We start from the raw sequence: 18,028 nt of genomic DNA, 5'->3' as shown, positions 1-18,028 counted from the left end.
ATTCTGGGAGCCTGCAGCTAGGATGAGGCAGGTTTTTGCAGTGGAGGAGGTGTGTCACACCCACAAGCACGGGTGGCACAAGTGCCCTTTGCCATCAGGGGAACGCTGAGAGCCCCAGTGGTACCCAGCCCCGCAGGGGAGGCACTGATTAATTTAACCCCCTGAGCACCAGCTGCCAGATTTCCTAGAGGAAGAGGAGTTCCCTGCAAGGGCTCTCCCTCCCAGCACAAGTCCTGAAGCCATCAGCATTCAGACAGTGGGGACAGCTCCGGCCGCAGCAGCGTGGTGCTGGAAGAGGCATCGCATCTCATTGCATTGCACTGCGCATCCTCCCACCCCACCCCCTACTGCTGCAGGCTTCCTCCCTGCATCCCTCCATCCTTTCTCCCCCCTCCTCCCCGCATCACTCCCCCTCAGAATCCTCCTTCCTGCATCTCTCCTTCCTGCATCTCTCCTTCCTGCATCCCTCCCTCTGCCATCCCTCCCTCCTGCATCCCTCCCTCCATCCCTCCCTCTGCCTGCGAGGAGCTGCAGACATGGCTCTTAGCAATTTCCTCTTTGCTCAGTGCATCTGCTACTTCCTGGCCTTCCTCTTCAGCTTCATCGTGGTGGTGCCGCTGTCTGAGAATGGCAACGACTTCCATGGCCGATGCCTGCTCTTCACCGAGGGCATGTGGCTCAATGCCAACCTCACCGTGGAGCGGCAGCGCTTCACTGTGCAGGAGTGGGGGCCTGAGGCTGCCTGCCGCTTCAGCATCTTCACCGGGCTCCTCTCTCTGCTGCTGGCTACAGTGCAGGCCTGGCGGACCCTCTTCTTCCTCTGCAAAGGGCATGAGGAGTAAGTACCCGTGGGGAGGGCAGGGGTGCCCACCCCTCCTGCAGACTGGGGCAGGTGGGAGCAGCCTGGGGACCAAACACTGAGCTCTGCACCATCTACTGCCCTGCTAAAGGAGTTAGGGGTGAAGTGGTGCCTTGCCTGCACACACACCCTGCATATATTCCACTTGTGCACAGGGACCCCTCAGGAGGATGCTCTTACACAGGGTTGTGGGGTGGGGGACAGATTTGTTGTTGTCCTTTGGTGACTGGATGCAGCACTCGGCCGTGCCAACCATGGTGGGTATGAAGGTTGCTAAGGGGGATGAGGTGATGCTGGAAAGTACCACCTGCCTTTGTACCACTGCACATCCCTGCAGGAGGAGGCCTTCCCCAGACCTATACTGGGCATGTGACAAATTTCAAAGCAATGTGGCTGTGGCTGTGGAATGAAGGAGGGAGCGGTAGGTTGTTCCACTGTTATTTTTATTCTGCTTTTCTTGTGAACATGGCAACCATTGCAGAGATCAGCTATCGCTTGGTTACAAGTGAGCAGAGCTGAGTGCTGTGTAGCAGCACGGCTGCTCCGGTGGATTGTTTCTCTTTTCAGACAAACTGAAATGCACCCGGTCCTGCAGGAGGAGTAGGGCCCAGTGGTCCAGGCAGCAGATCAGTGGTACCGTGCACAGTGTTTGGCTCTCTGGTCCCTGTCTTACTACCTTTGATACAGCCCTTGGGACAGGTCACCCAGCGAGTGGGTGCTATGGGGTATTCAAGCATCCAATTGCATGGAGGAGGGAAGGAAGGAGAACACATTGGTGGCTGGCTGGACTAGAAAAGCTATGTTTTGTTTACCACAATGAGGGTGAAGTACAAAACAGAAACTTATTTCCATATTAAAACTTACCTTAGAAGAGCTAAGTATAATCATGGACTTAGTATATTTGAATTCATTTTCCTCTGGGCATCACATACCTATTGGGTAGTAGTTGAATCCAGACACATTTTTTCAGCTTTATAATTCAGCACCTGATTTTTTGGGGGAAGAAACTGGCAGTAGAATCCCTACAATAGTGTAATTTGTATTTGGTATTTGGCCTGCTCCCAGATATGTGTATTTAATATTAAACAGATGGGCAGGCCTCTGGAGACTGTCACTTCAGAAGCTGCATTCAGGTTCCTTTGGGCTGAGCAGCAACAGCTGTGTAACTCTGCTCACATCATGCTTCAAATAATTAGGACTGCTACCAACCCTCTTCAGAAGGGTTTGAGTACCCCTTGCCTAAGGAGCAGACTGTGCTCAGTGGCTTGCAGGATGGGAAGGCCATGTGCTTGCTGTCAGCTGTGCTCTGGACCTGGGACCATTCAATGCAACTGAAAGACAGAGGTCCAACTCAGACACTTCACAGGCAGGGGTAGCAAAGTGACTTCTACCTTGAGTGTAAGTGTTTACCATTACAGGGCATCCACTCAATCTGGAATGTCTAGCTGTAATTCTGATGCAGGCAGAAAAATAGGAGAAGAGAGGTAGATCTTCCCATCCCTCTGCCAGGATGCTGTGACCTGAGCAATCTTCATGCACAGTTATAGCGATGGTGATGGTGATGACAATGTTTTTCCCAGTGCAAATCAGGTACAGCACTGAGCTCTGCTTTGTTCAGGAAGTCAGATTCTGGACTTTGGCACCTCCTCTGTGCTGCAAGGTAGCAAGCAGAGTGATAATCATTCCTTTTCTAGAGCTGTTATTAGTTCTAGTGTCAACCTTGGTTTTATTCAAGAGTACAAGTCCACTCTTTTCTGTATGTCAGGCTGGCATAAGCCTGGCCTAAGTTAGATATGAAACCAGGGCAGTGACAATGAACATGCAAAACTGTGGCATGCCCATACCATCCCCATCTGCTCTGGTCTATTGTAAGCCCAGGTGAAACTGAAGAGGAAGAATGGTATTCATGTAAACATTAATCTAGAAGTCGGGTGTCCCAGAACCAAGCTCCCCCTACAATCTGTAAGAGCACATTTGAAATATGACTAATTTAACTTCTTTAACTTCTGGGATGGCATGACTGCCCTTTTGAGAGAATGTGGACAACTCCTTCAGAGCTCCTATTAATCCAGGACCAAACATCCCAGACCAACTGGTAAATGCTGCGTCAACTCATTTTAAATAAGTCCTTATGAGGCCACATACGTCTTACCATGTGCAACTCGCAGAGTGGCTTGGGTTGCAAGAGACCTCAAAGTCCATCTACTTCCAACTGCCTCTGCCATGGGCAGGTTGGCCACCAGAAATTAAGATGATCTAGCCCAAAATATTCCTAAGACTACAAACTCAAAAATACCTTTCAGATTTTAATTTAATGAGAAATCAGGAAAAATAAATGGCCTTTATTTTTATCATTCTCTGGAGTGAGTAGACTCCTTCTATCCCCAGCATAATGAAAGGGGCAATGGTGGGCAATTTGTCATATTCATTCTTATTGAATTGAATACTCTTTTCTTGTGGAGTTGCTAGTCTTTCTGCAACTTAGAATAGGCGTTCAGTTTTTCAATAGTGAGACTTTGCAAATGTCATTTAGCAGCTTCAAGTAGCAAAGGGCTTGGTCAGAAGAATGAGAAAAGGATTAGAAAGTTTTCATTACCTAGAATTCATTGTAGAATCATAGAATCATAGGATGGCCTGGGTAGAAAAGGACCTCAAAGATCATCTTGTTTCAACCCCCTTGCCAAGAGCAGGGTTGCCAACCACTAGACCAGGCTGCCTAGGAGAACTGAGGAGAGTTATGTAGCAAAGTGATCCTCTTTCAGCGTAACCCAGTCATGAGGAAGACTGCCCCACGAGACTGGAAGATGGGTGAGCAATTCCTTATGGCACCACACTGAGCATCTTCACATACCTCACAGCACATGCTTTGGGCAGGCCCTGGTTGCAAAGACTAATGGGGTTGGCGTAAGCTAACATCTGGCTAGCAAAAATAATGTATTGACATCGAAGCCAGAGATATCCCAAGAGAAGATGGCCTGCTCTGCAAATTGCCCATAAAACTGAGATTCGTGTCCTATGATACCAGTACCTTGTGTTACATTGCTTAAAATGATTATAGCTATCAGTACTGTGTTTTATTTTTATTTTTATTTTTATTTTCTCTCCTAGGCAATTTTTGTCCCAATTATCATTTTGGTCATGAAATAATTTAAACTCCAGTTGCTGCATAATTTGAGCTAATGGCATTTATTTTAACAATGGTGATTTTCATCATTACAGCTAATGAAGGCCATTCTGTGTATGAACAATTGCCACTTACTGTTTATGATTTAGAGCCATATCCTCTTACGGAAAAAAAAAAAATCAAAGAAGCTTAAAAATGAGGATAATCTGACTCAAAATCATAATCCATAGATTTTCAATGTATTAGGTGGTCTTAATTAAAGCATAAGCGTTTCAAATGGAAACTGATATCTTTTTGCCTGCTATATACTGCTTAGAGAGACTGCTGATGTTGTGTTTCGGATGTTTATGAGTTACATTTTTCTTCCCTTTTATTACAGCTCTTTCTTTTATGCCTTCCTGAATCTGCTGATCAGCGCCTTTGTGGTGTTTATCACATTTATTGCTAGCACTATAGTGAGCGTAGGATTTAACATGTGGTGTGATGCAATTACTGAAAAAGGAAGCATGCCAAATAGGTTAGTACTAAAGAATATATTTTCTTCTTTTTATTTTTTGTATATGCACAAATGAACGGCATTGGTACAAACTGTAGTTATTACGTGCAAGGTTATCAAAGAGAAAAATAGGGAACTCCAGATTCATTTCATTTGGAACAAAACTAGAAAACCAAGGTTTGTTGCTTTTAGTTCCCTACAAAACAAAGTATGGTTTCTGTGATGTTTCATGGTCTCTTTTAGAGTCATGAACACATGCAAAAGAAAACCAAAAAGTTTCATTTACAAAAGAGATCTGGATTTGGAAATACTTGATGAAGCGAGGAGCGTGGGGCTATGAGTAGGGCAGGGGACTGGGAGACAGGGTCCTGGCAATAAAAAGAAAGAAAAAGCTGACATTTTATGTCATATGATATTGAATGAGTATACTACTTGAAGCATACAATAATATTGCACATTGTCATATGTTGTAAAGTGCCATAGTAAATGTTCTGTTTAGGGCTGCAACGATTAATCGAATTATTCGAATATTCGGTTAAAAATTCAATTACAAAAATTGTCTAATCGAATATTCGGATAAGAACCCAAGATGACCGACAGCACTGAAAAGGACAGAGAAGAGGCTGCAGAAATCAAGCAAGGGATAGAAAGACAACCTCAAAATCCTGGGATTTTTTTCACACCAGTAACAGTCCAAGTTATTTGTAAAATCTGTAGGCAGCCTCTATCTTACCATCAGAGTTCCTTCTCCTTGCTGGAGCATCCAAAACAAAAACACCCATACAATCCCTTCTTCTGAGGCTTTCCCTGATGATGTCAAAAGGTAATGGAGGCTCATACACTTTGTTTCATTGAGGGGTGAAACAGATGAGCTGGGCTGATGCCAGATACGTATAAGTGGGAGGCACGTGGGGAGTGGGAGAACAGGGTTTTGAGTTTAGTGTTTTCATAATAGCTATTACAGTTCCATTTCATGGAAGATTGGTGTTATCACTTACATAATTACACATTGTTTTTTAATAGAAAGTATTTACAGGCTTCTTTTACCCTAGTTATAGAGAAGATTGGCAAGCAACCCAGTTACTGCACCAACTTGTATATCTTTTTGTAGAACTTGTCACTGTGACTGTTGGAAACACTTAGATGTTTCTTTGTTCTATGTTTGATTTGCCTGTCTGAAAATTCTGAAATAACTTTCTTTCTTCTTCCCCCACCCCCAAATGCTTTCCTTGGACAGCTGTGAAGAATTACAGGATATAGATCTTGAACTGAACTTAGAAAACTCTGCTTTCTACGACCAGTTTGCTATTGCACAGGTAGGTCAGACTAGGTCATGGTTCTATTCCAGTTCATTTACCATTGGCACATTGATCTGGGATTGTTGGAGCTGAACTACAGTCCTCTGAAATCGATGGGAATGTTTCCACTGACTTCCATGAGTGGTGAATCAGCATAATTGTGAATGGTCACATTTGCATTTCATATTCAAAACACATAGTTTTGAATGCAGGCATGTCAAAATCTGACTCTTACTCATCATGGAAAATCTACTGTTTCTGCAAAGTATGAGCTCTTCAAAGGCTGCAATGCTCTGATGCCCTGGAACCCTACACTGCTGTCAGGAATGAAAACAGAATCAGAATGGCTGACCTGCACAGACTGTGGGCTGTGAGCTTTCTCTTTGTCACCCTAAATTTGGCTAAGCCCATGTAGATACCTTCATATCAGATACACTGAGGAAACCACAATATATTTGAATATATCTCATTAATGACATGGTGCTTAGGAAATGAATGGAAAGCTTCCAAGTCTCTGTATTTGCTCATATAAACCCAGATGAGCATATTTTTGTTTGCAAGTCCCATAGAATAATTCAAAAATATTATTTACTCATGAACTGAGGTAATGGTAAGAATGAGCAGAAATACTTAGGAGACATTCTAAAGTACATAAAACATATAGGATCATACACCTCCATTTACATAATTGTTGCCCTTGTTTACCTAAACTGGCTATTAGAATAAACAGCTGCCCTGCTGTCTAGAAGTGTTTAAATTGTCACTTTTCTTAAAAATAAAAACTGCAATATGTCAAATCTGAAATACAAGGATGCAATTAACCTGTTGCTGTTATCTTTTTTTTTTCTTTTTTTTTTCTGTTGTTGAAGGCATAATGAAATTAAAATGGAATTTCTGCCAGAAAACTTTACTACAAACAGGCATCCTCTGATATAGGGGAGGCCAACAGTCAAGTACCTCTATTAGTAGAAGTGTAGTTATTTGCACAGTTAAACAACAGAGACTAAGTTAGCAACTTACTGCAGATCTGAGGCTTTAAGAACAGATCTCAAATGCCATGCATGTATGAGCCACCAGGCACTAGGGTGTGTTGGATGAAGTTTATCTTTCTTTCTGAATTTATGCTGTTGTGAACTAATAACCCCAGAATGTAACCATTCAATTGATAGTATTTTCTCAACAGCATTCTGAATAGGAATGCCTTAAAATTTGTACTTCTCCACGGATAGCATGATGTTCAAAGGACTCAGGAGAAAAGTTTTGGAAAATGTATTAAAGCGTATGATAACCAAAGAGAAATAATCTCAAGAATTTTAAGATAGCCAGAATGTCGCATACTTGGGAAGTTCAGCAGCTGCATGTGGATTATACAGAATTCTTCATTGTTGTACTGAGTATGACTTTGTTTCACTTTTCCTGAAAAAAACTTACTATTTTTTTTTTTTTTTTTTCTTTTAAGCTGAAAATAACTAGGCAGGGTTGAGGAGCAATAGGACCAGAACCTCACAAAGAATAACTTGTAGTGACTCCATGGCCTTTGGTTTGGGTGAGATTTTGATCTTGGACGTTTGATTTCATCTTTATGAAACACTACTGACATCTTTATCATTTCTTTTCTTCTCTAGTTTGGTCTGTGGGCTGCCTGGCTGACTTGGCTGGGAATCACCATTCTGGCTTTCCTGAAAGTGTATCACAACTACAGACAAGAGGACCTGCTAGATAGCCTGATCCATGAGAAGGAGTTGTTGTTAGGAAGATCCTCTTCACGAACCTGTTTGCAAGATGAGAAAAGTGCCATGATCTAAAGTGTAAGCAAATTTCCAGGGCAGGATCTAGAATTTATTATTCAGTAGTGCAAGATGATGTTGAGTCAGAGTATTGAGTGTGTGAGATCTTTTCTTTTCTGAAAAAAGATATACTTGTCAATCACTCACTTCCTCACTGAAAAATTCTTGGCAGAAGTATTTATGTTAGGATATAAAGAACAAACTGTCACGTGTGCCTTTGGCACAGCAAAATTTCTGTCCTGCACAGACATGGAGAAGCACAGCCTGTAATCTGCTGTTGCTAGCAGTGCTCCTGTATGCTATTGCTGCCTTTTGGGACACTGTCCATTTTTGAGGACCATGCTGGCAAGAGCAGGCTACAGAGTCTAGGCTATTCCTCCAAACTATTCTGCAACAACAACTATAACTGGAGCTGTGACAAGGCCCTTTTCTCTCTATCTCTTCCCCTTTGACAATAAATCTTCCCCATTCTCACTTTGTTCTGAGCGATTGCAGCTCTGGTCCAGGTACAGGCTCTTGCTGTCTCTGTTTTTGCTATGTGTGGACACCGTGCTGTTGCTCCTACTCTGATTTTGAGTTTGTTTAGAACATAAGACCTATGTTCCAGATGATATTTATTATTAGATGGTGTTAATGAATTTCATGAGACCACAATATTATTACTGTCTGTTAAAAGCTGTGTGTCATTTCAAGGGATGATGGTGGTGATGGGTCTGTGGCTGGACTTAGTGATCTTAGATGGTTTTTCCAACCTTAATGATTTTCAGAATATGTTTTTGTTTCTTCTTAGATTTTGGCATGACCATCATGTATTATGGCTTCTTGAAGCGTAGTTTAGCTAGTAATTCCTGAAGCTTGCATACTAAGAAATTAAGCTGAGTTCATAGGATTAATGCTTGTGCATTTGTAAATGTAATTTGGTCCCTAATATCGTATGCTATTCAGTTCTGAGTATTAGAGTTTACTCGTGATATTTATTTCATATAGAGTACGCAAAATTATTGTAAGCATTTGCATTGTAGGTATCTCTATGTATCTATCAACATAGCAAGGAGCATGAACAGCTGAGTTATTCCATAGGTAGCTCTGTGCTGAATGGGTCCGTTCCCCACTCCCAGGTAGGAGTTACAGGGCTGACAAATTTTGCTGTGATAAGGGAGAAGTGTTACTTTCACAAAGCTCACTAGTGATCCTGTTGTTGCTTTCAGTTTTGTTTGGCCAGCACTTTAATGAATGAGGTGGATGAAAAGTAGGTCCAATAATTAAGCAGAATGACTCAGATGAATGTGAGATTTGCATGGCAGAGAAATAAAGTTGTGCTGGAATTAGGCAGTTATCCACATGTGCACAATGCAGAGAAGACTCATTCAGCAGAAAACTTCAGCAAGAAGTTATATTTCTAAGAGTATCCTGACACTGCCTGTGGCAGCTGAGCTTGAGTTGACAGTGAATTTATTGCAACACAGGTGCAGATCGTGTCCATCTATACTGCCTGGTAAATAGGCCCAGGGAGAAGACAACAGGCTGCTACCATTTACTGTGGTCTTCTGGGACTGTATGGTACTTAAAGTTAAGTACCTGTTTAAGTGGCTGAAACAGAATTTCATAACAAAGTCATAACAAATCCTGTTATTTGTAAGGATTTTAGGGCATAAAATCTAACAGTATGTTTAACAACCAAATTGTTCTCATAGGTTTAGAGAAAAAAGCAAACAGCCACATGGTGTGAAGCAGTGATCTGGCCCTGTGAATGTCACTTGTATACCTAGCTGGCCACAGCCGTCTGTAGTGAAATCTTGTTTTTCAGTGTGATTTTTCTACTCCCAAGAGAATGTAATTCCTTTAAAGCTTTACAGAAGTAAAAAAAGTTTAAAGCTTTTTTTTTTTTTTTTTTTGTAGTTGTGAAGTTCCTAAAGAGGGAATCCAAGCTCAAATTAACTAATACCAATTTAAAATTCAAAGACCAAGACTATTGGAGGTTTTTTTCCTCAGTTTGTCTGTTGCAGAAACGCTAAGTCACGGCATGAAGCAGTGACTGAGCACTGGTGGAAGGCAGGGCCAACCCAGGGGAGCTCAGGTGCATGCAGTGAACCTGAGTGACCAGAAGGGATGAAGCCCTTCCCAGACCTCATTTAAGGGTTGGCAGTGGAGGGAAGGGTATCTTGCTGGAGATTCCTCCATACCTGAGGTCTTCTGAAGGTAAGCAGTTTCTTTATTTCTGTGGCTGTTGCATTTGATCATCTTATCACTTGGTGTAGCATAGGGCCTTGCTGTTCTGTTGTCATTGCTGCACTTCCATCGTATTACATGGTCTAATCAGAGAGAAAGATTCTGGTAGTTACCTTTGCCAAGGTAGGGCCTCACCTTAGAAAAAGTGTTTGGGATGTGAAGGCCACCCTGTTTCCCAGTTGCTTCTTTGACTGTAGAAGACACTACTTCTCTTTCTAACATCTCTCTGAATCTGAGATTTGCCAGTGATGTCTCCTTCCACAAATTACATCAGTGTATGCCCAACTCCTCACCTAGGACAGCGTTGCTTCTTTATATAATGTATTTTCTGTATATGCCAAATCACGCTTCAGCTGAAGTAATGTGGGTTAGGCCACAATTTCCTGTTTTGCCTGGGAGTCTGGAGAAGTGGGTACAGAAGGCAGTGAGTGCTTTCTCCTTAGTCCTCCTGAAGCACCAAGACCTGGTCGCTGTCCCTGAGGAGGAAGATGCTGCTTCTCTTCAGTAGAGTTCCCCAGAGTTATTGCTCTCTTCTACCTCTTTTCCTTTGTGTCGTCTTCTCCTTTTTACTTCCATGAGAAGCAGTAGATACTGAAGCTAGAATTTCTACTTTTGATGGTTTTTGTGGTTAATGTTTGTACTGGCATTTATCAATTTGACTCTATCTCACCAAAGTGATCTTCATTGTTATGTAGCTTTGAACATCTGGGGCAGATGCAATTCTACCACCGAGGAAAAGTCAATAGGAAAGAAGTAATTTTGGAAGCCCCAACAAGAGTCACCCGTAAACTTTGTCATAAAAGTTCAACCTCTCTAATTCATTCACCTGAGTGAATTCTTCTACCCTTACTTCCATTTCAGTGCCCATGTGAGCAAGCATCTTAGTTGCTGGAGTTGGCTCGTGAACTAAAAAGAGGTCTCATGTACCGTTAGTCTCTCTTCATCAGTTTCACACAATTGACTGGGTAGAGTGAGGCTGGCACCCAGTTTGTGAGAATCAGTGATGCTTATAGGTAAAACTGGTGTTGAAGGAAGCCCCTGGGCAGGTGAGTAACTCTATGAGCCAAGGGGATAAGGGTGCAGTTATTGGACCTGCTTTAGCTTTTTTTGATTGCATTTAGCTTTCTGCAAACTCTTCTCTGAAACCTTGGAGACTCGAGCCATCAACCAAAAATGTGTCTGAATACAGATGTTATTTACATCTTCCTACCTACATATAGAAGACCTCTTTCACATACATCTCTCTCATAACATTCTAACCCCTGCTTTTAGTCCTTCATTGTCAAACAGTCCATTTAGCTATGGTAGGATTTTGTATTAATGTTGCCTTTCTGTGGTATTTCAATGCTTTCTCTATTTTGCTATCCAAAAGCAGGTGTCTGGGAACACTCTACCAAGAGGTGTATTTAAAGAACTAGAGCTTTGCGTGGTATTTATATTTATTATCATGTGACGGAAGAGGGGGAAAAAAAATCTGTGTGACATTTACTTGTACAGCCCACCTGTTGCTGCCCATAGGGAAGCTGAGGTGTTTATGTACTGCTGTAGTTTACTTGCTGTGTTCCCTATGATGATAAAGCTAAAGTTCAGAGAGTTTTCATTTCAGCTTGTTTAAATTGCTAGTAAGAAAGAGTGAACCTTAGATAATGAAAGACAAACGGATACTGCTTCTGAGACACTAGAGTGCTGTCACACAATTATTCTATTATATTGAATATGTTCTCCACGTCCTGGCTACCATCTGTGGTTAACTTCCCTGCCAGTGGCACATGTTGGGTTAGAAAAGTCTGAGCTACGACATGCTGGCTGAGCTTTTAGCTCAATCCTGGTTATTATTATATAATGGAGAAACAGTTGAGGCTAACTTTTTGGAACAGGGCACAGATGCTTATAACATCCTGTCCTGCTAATTCATGAGGAATCTTTCAGTAGGAATCACAAAGATAAGAGCCTGATTTACTTCAAGAACTGAAGGATATGTGTGCTGGAGCAATGTTTCTATGGTCCCTTACAAAAATGGTTATTGTAAGAAGTGGTGATGAATACTTGCATAGATAGATCTTGTTCATGGAAGCATTCGGTATCAGGGAGATAGTGTATGTACAATGTTCGTGTCATTTGTCTCTGTACAATTCCATTGCTCCACTGTGATATGAGTATGTGCAGCTTGGTTTGGAGTAGTTGTTAGATTGCCTTAACTTCTGACACTGCCTTTTTCTTACTACTATTGGAGTCTGTGTAATAACACAGCTTGTGATATCTGGATGGGAATAGGATGTGAGCAGAGTGGCCAGTGCACAACTTTTGAAGGGCTGAAATATGTTTCTAATGGGGGTTTTGAGAGGTTTTAACTCCTCCCCCGTCTCTGGGTAACGTCCTGATGTTATGGTGTATTAGTTCAGGTAAGAACAAAGTCAAATTTCTTTTCAAGACCATCTTTCCCTACGTAAAACGGTGCTGATTTGATATATGTAGTATTTAGGATGGAAGTAGAGCTACAGAGAAAAAGAGCACACATTGTATGATATTAGTGCTTTAGTAAAAGACCATTTTACCCAAGACTCAGGAATTTTGCACCGTGGGCTCCTGGAAGAACTGGTGACTTGGCATGGACATAGCCCTGTTGTTAATTCCTGTGCATTTTAAGTACAAACATGTAGACAGCAAACAGAACATATCCTGAGAGGAATCTCACCCCTTTTGCCAAGTCATGCAATTCTGAAATACAGCACTGGCTTAAAACAGCCAGAATGTTTTTTGGAACCAGTCATTCTCTTTGGAAGAGAAGATCAGGTGACAAAAATGAAGAAAGACATATTTCAGATACAGTTATGTAGCAGTAGGAATCTAGATGGGAGAATTAATTTGGAAACGCATTTTCTTCACCAAAGAAGCTCAAGCAGATCTTTGCTATAGTATGTTGCCTCCAGTATGAATAGTGGGTGAAAATGTCCTTGGCTGTGCTCTTTGCTGAAATAGAGGGCTATGCTGGACAAGCTAACTTGTGTTCTGAGTTCTTGGGGGTACAGTGACTTGCATGTGAAATGCAAAACAAACTGAGGGAGGACACCCAGGATTCCCTTGTACACATGAAGGCATTCAACAGTAAAATAGGAAGCCATGCTTCACCTTTGTTTGTCCTCCAGAATCTTTTAGTATTTGTCATATATTAATCCAAACTGTGTTTTCATCTCATGTATTTTAGTCCTTAGGTTGGTGGCTGGAGACTTCTATGGAGGAGTAGGAGTATGAGTGCATGTCTCTTCAGCCTGATGTAGGTATGGAATCTGGGATCCCCTTCTTAGGGAAGTGTGAGCCATGGACCATCATATAATTCTTATGCTGGAGACAGGGTTTCTGCACAGCGTCAAATACACATCCATCTCTGTGATGGGTCTTAAAAAATGAAGTATAAAATGAAACATTAGTTCTGAGCTTGCACCTGCTCAATATTCAGCACAAGGCAGCCCATGCAAACCGGGTGTTGATGAATGTGGCTTTCATTATCCCCATTCTCTAAGGATCTCACCTCAAACATATTGCATGTAAAATCACTTTTGTTGTTTAAAATGTAAATTCTGCAAAAATCTAGGCAGTCATTCGTTGGTCAAATTCATAGTTTTCTGTGACAAACCAATCTGGATTTTGATAAAACTTTCGTCTTTTTCCTCTAAATCAGTGGCTTGGGTGTGTACATCCTTGAGGTAATGGGAATTATCTATTGTATACAGATCCTAAATTTGCATCTTAGACCATTTCCTTTACTGATTAAAGTAGCCATTTTTATCTCTATGGAATGTTTCCTCTGGAGATCAGAAATATTCTATCCTTGAGCTTAGGGAATCAGGGAGGATAATGTTTTTACACATGTACATTAAACAAGAAAATGCTCACATAGCTTCATGAACACTGGAATGGTATTAGAATTATTTCTGTTTGTTGTCCTAACCCCCTGAAGTATACATTTGTGTTTTTTGTCCTTTACAATGAACAGATATAAACCTATGAGTTCTTCTGAATTTTTTTGAAGTGACAGCCTTCCACTCAACTTCTGAATATAACAGATTCACAAAATGCAGCACTTTGATGTGCTCCTGGCATAGAAGGGAAGAAAGCAACTGTACTCTCCAAATGTTTTTTTTTCTTTTTTTTTTCTGAGAGGCTAGACAGCAGTTTACTTAATATATATCTAGTACTGCTTCTTTTTAAGGCAGGGATGTAAATGATAGCATTTTTCCATTCTGTTACTGGGAGGAGTATTTATATAACCACACTTTTTTTTTTTTTTTGGCTTCTTTAGTCCATGCCAAAGAGTAGAATTGAACTGATACTGCAAACATAGTTTAATGTGAATGTATTCACCTGAGTGCTTAAACCTTTCTACCTCTCATACCTGCTATAGTTGCTTGAAGTGGTATTCAGTTCTTTTGGCTGTTACATGCAATATCTGTAAGAGCCTGAATCCTATTTTCACAGATAGCATAGGGATTTAGGACTTAACTCTCAACTTCCTTGGATTTAACATTTTTAAATTCAGTTCCTCGTTCCTAAAAAAAAAATAGACATAGAAACCCAAAGAAGGGCAGTGAGATTAGCTGCTTAGATTAGTCAAATAATGCTTATTTATTCTTTTCACCAACAGCCAGCAACTGTGATTCTTTAGACATGGGAGTTTATATGTTACTTCTAATACTGTATTTCACAGGGGTGGCAGAGAGCACTGAGCAAGTATTAGAAGGGCTGTAGCAGTTATTGCCCAGCACTCCCGATGGGCAAGGAGCTATGAGGCACAGCTTTAACTTCCCTACTGCCTGGAGAGTCTTCCTGTTAGAACTTTTCTGGCTGGTTTGAAATTCATAAAAAATGACATTTTAGTGGTGATGGTGTTTATCAAAGAGATAAAGTACCTGGCAGCAAGAGCAATTCACCAAAATAGCTTGAATTACTTGTTTATGGTGGGAACGCGATGTGAGGTATTTTTGTTCCTCTTTTCCACCTGTCTGTGGAGGTGGAGATGCCCTGCCAGGAGGAAGGAATGAAGATCCATCATTGCTGTTGACTTCTTGGGTAATTTCTTACATAAGTGGATATATGATCTCGTGATGAAAGTCCTTATTTTCCCCTCCTTTCCCCCCAGATTTGTGCATGTTTGACTCCAGTTTGTGTACAGCTTCTGAATAGTATTTATGAATGTAAGAGAAATTGCAGCTCCTATGGCGGACTTTGCCATTTGTTAGAGAAATAAAAAGCATTTCAGCTTTTTGCTATTCTCATTTGGAATCCTTGAGGTTTGGTGCCAAACCCTTCCTTTTACACAAGCCAGGCCTGATTTGGCTGACGTGTTGCTCTCAAAGATTACCAAGGTTGGTGCCAGCATTCCCTTAAGCAACCTGGTGGAATCAGATGAGTGGGATGTTAATCCATTGATTTTTACAGCAGGGAGGTGTTTGAAAATCCTGTCATGTTATACCACATAACACAGTCCAGAGCGCTTCACCCACTCAGTCCCACAGCAGAAGGAATTATTTTTTCTTGTTTAACACTGCAAAGTGCAACAGTTTGTGTCTGAAGTACAGCACATCCTCCTGTAGCACACTGGATCTTGATGTAAATTAACCATTGCAATAACTTAAACCATTATTCAATGTGGTCACCATTTGGCTTCTAAAGATGCTGACAGACTCCTCAAATGAATGTTTGTTTGTTGTTTTTAGGAGATGCAAACAGTTCTTTTGGTGAATGACAAGACCACTGCAGTGGGACCATATCCACAGTAAATTGGTACCATTATAGATTTTTCTCAAATACCCCCTGAATAAAACTATTGCTCTTTCAGCTCTCTTGAGGAATGAATATATCATGATCTAAAGTGTGCTGCTAAAAGGTTTTTGCAGGTTTATAAAGAAAAAAAAATAATAATCTAGTTCCACTGACATCTCTTTCCCCTGAATCCTTTCTTCTCTAAAAACATTCCTGGAAACATTACAGAGTTTTATTGCCATCAGGCTAATCAGGCCTTGTTTCTCGCATCTCTTCCTAACAGGAACAAGGACAGCTAAAGGGGGTAGGAGTACTGTAAGTCAGATTAAAAATAGATAATGAGAACTGTTAGTGTTCTTCCTGTGAGGGATTTTGGCATTCAGGCTGTGACGTGAGGGATCCAGTGTGGCAGAGCCTGGGCTGGCAGTACTAATTCCAGATTCAGCCTTAGCTTGGAACGCTCAGGTTTTCATAATTTGTTTTTGAGGTCTCCAGACTTTGACAATTTGTTTAACTGCTGAAAGTAGGATTGGGACAGATCTTTAGCTGGTGTATGCAGCTTAGCTTTGTAAGCCTTGCTGGAGCCGTGCCAGTCCACACAAGCTGAGGGTAGAGCTTGCTCTGTTTTGAATATTCTTTTTCATGCTTTGTATGCTCTTCTGCAATGTAACGAGTGCTGATATGGAGCATTAATTGCATGCATTTGACAGAAACAGAATTGGAGTTAAACTTATTGTTGTTTTGATACAGTCTCAAAGGGGAAACTTTATACTAGTATTTTAATGCAAGCATTTGTAAACACCTAGCAAATAGAAATTGGAAGTCCAATCCTTCTGCTAATGGAGTCATTGACAGTGTTTCCTTTGGCTTTAGTAGGGAGCTGGACTGGGTTCAGTGTAAGTGGTATACTCTAGTATTACTGATAACAAATAAGTGTGTTTTATATATTGATGCTTTTTGCTGGACAGTGCATTGGCTTTTTATGATTTGTTGATATATACAAATAAACTATTTGAAAAGTTAGTACTTCTGTGCCTGTTTTTTGAAGGTGAATTGAAATTGTTACCATTATTGGTTAAAAAAAAAAAAAAAAATGTGGTGGCACCCTGGTTAGTGCACTCATTCCTTGGAATCTCCTTGCTGCAGCTCCTATAGTCAAGGACATGGACAATCTCCTAAGCTGAGCCCTTTCACCATCTTCCAGCAGTGAACTCTAATGCTATAGAAAGCAAGGAGAAGATGATCCGGTGTCAGGGTGCTGCTGAAGGTCAGCTTTTTAACAAGTGTAGAGGGCTATTGCAGGTTGCATGGGGGGGTGGGTTCATTTTCTAATTGTCAGCTGACTAATTCCTGTAACAGCAGCCTTTCTCTCCAGAAGTGAGACTAAATAACCCCAACAGCCACTGTGGAGAAAGAAATAGTGAGAAAGGAGTCTACTCCATTATCTTGGAGGTTCCTGAGTTATTTCTTGAGGGTAGATGCAATTTTTTTTTTTTTTTAGTAGTCACATGCTGCTGACCTTCAGCTTGCTTTGAAGTGGTGAAAGGCAGAAACAACTGAAAATGCTGCCACAGACTGCTTGTGCTCCTTGTTTTCAGACTTAGTGCTGGAGAGGTAAAGTAATAGAGTAGGACTAGAAGACTTTGGGGTGGTAAATATGAATGTGAAGTGTGTTAGAGGTTAATGCAAAAAAAAAAAAAAAAATTAAAATCGAGTGTCATCTCACTATGTGCTTTTCTACCTCCTGTAATCACATGAGTATGGCTATGCCAGCTAGTGCAATCAGGTGGTGCTGATGGGGTGAGCCTGCCTGAAGAGGGTGCTGGCAGCTGCCCTCTGTTTTTGCTGCAGGAATGCACTGCACGTTGTCAAAACAACACTAAGATCTGCTGATTCCTGCTATGCATGAATTTAACTCCCATTGCATAGGGGATAATAGGGAGCATTTCTGCCCTTAGGCCTGTTTTCATACACAGAACTCTGTGCTCTCTTCTGTCCCTTGAATTCTTGCCAATCCAGACACTGCTCATGGCAAGCTTGCTTACTTGCAGCCTTCTTCAAAACTTGCTGTGGGAGTCTGTTGGTCCTCTCTGCAATTTGAGTAAAAAAAAAAAAAAAAAGACATTTCCAAGCTAGACTGAATAAATGCCAGCTATCTGAGCAATTAGTTAGTCTTCATGTTGGCACCACAGTGAATTCATGTGAACACTTTTGATTATTTATTACAAACTGTGTAGTCCCTCTCTTTTTGTTTTCCTCTTTGTAAAGTACTTCTCAGGAGTCATACTGAAGGAAAATGTTACCCAGCACAGCCTGCAAGGGAAACAGAACCAACGCAACCCATTCTGTATAAATTCAGAGGTCATCTCCTTCAAACTCACCAAGCTGTCACACCTAAGAAAGCAGTGTTGAGCAAGAGCAAGGAGAAATCCTATCCAGCTCACAGCAGTGTGCATAGATGTGTGATGGATAAAG

General features: G+C 41.3%; 1 protein-coding gene across 1 annotated transcript; it reads left to right on the top strand.

The window, feature by feature from the left end:
- Positions 1-400: 400 nt before the first annotated feature.
- Positions 401-16,576, top strand: TMEM179 (transmembrane protein 179). The gene is made up of 4 exons (XM_003206758.5): positions 401-838; positions 4,363-4,500; positions 5,717-5,795; positions 7,403-16,576. The coding sequence occupies exons 1-4, from the start codon at positions 537-539 to the stop codon at positions 7,580-7,582; spliced, it is 699 nt and encodes a 232-aa protein (XP_003206806.1). The 5' UTR covers positions 401-536; the 3' UTR covers positions 7,583-16,576.
- Positions 16,577-18,028: the final 1,452 nt, after the last annotated feature.

Source organism: Meleagris gallopavo, chromosome 5, assembly GCF_905368555.1.
Source record: "Meleagris gallopavo chromosome 5, MGAL_WU_HG_1.1, whole genome shotgun sequence".
In the NCBI taxonomy this organism is placed as follows: domain Eukaryota; kingdom Metazoa; phylum Chordata; class Aves; order Galliformes; family Phasianidae; genus Meleagris; species Meleagris gallopavo.
The sequence above is the reverse complement of the archived record's forward strand: the minus strand, read 5'-3'. Positions and strand labels throughout refer to the sequence as shown.

Excerpts from the sequence above, each read along its gene's own strand:
- TMEM179 (XM_003206758.5), top strand. The coding sequence starts at position 537 with ATGGCTCTTAGCAATTTCCTCTTTGCTCAGTGCATCTGCTACTTCCTG. Across the intron at positions 4,501-5,716 it reads AAAGGAAGCATGCCAAATAG|CTGTGAAGAATTACAGGATA; the intron begins GTTAGTACTAAA and ends TTCCTTGGACAG. Across the intron at positions 5,796-7,402 it reads ACCAGTTTGCTATTGCACAG|TTTGGTCTGTGGGCTGCCTG; the intron begins GTAGGTCAGACT and ends TTTCTTCTCTAG.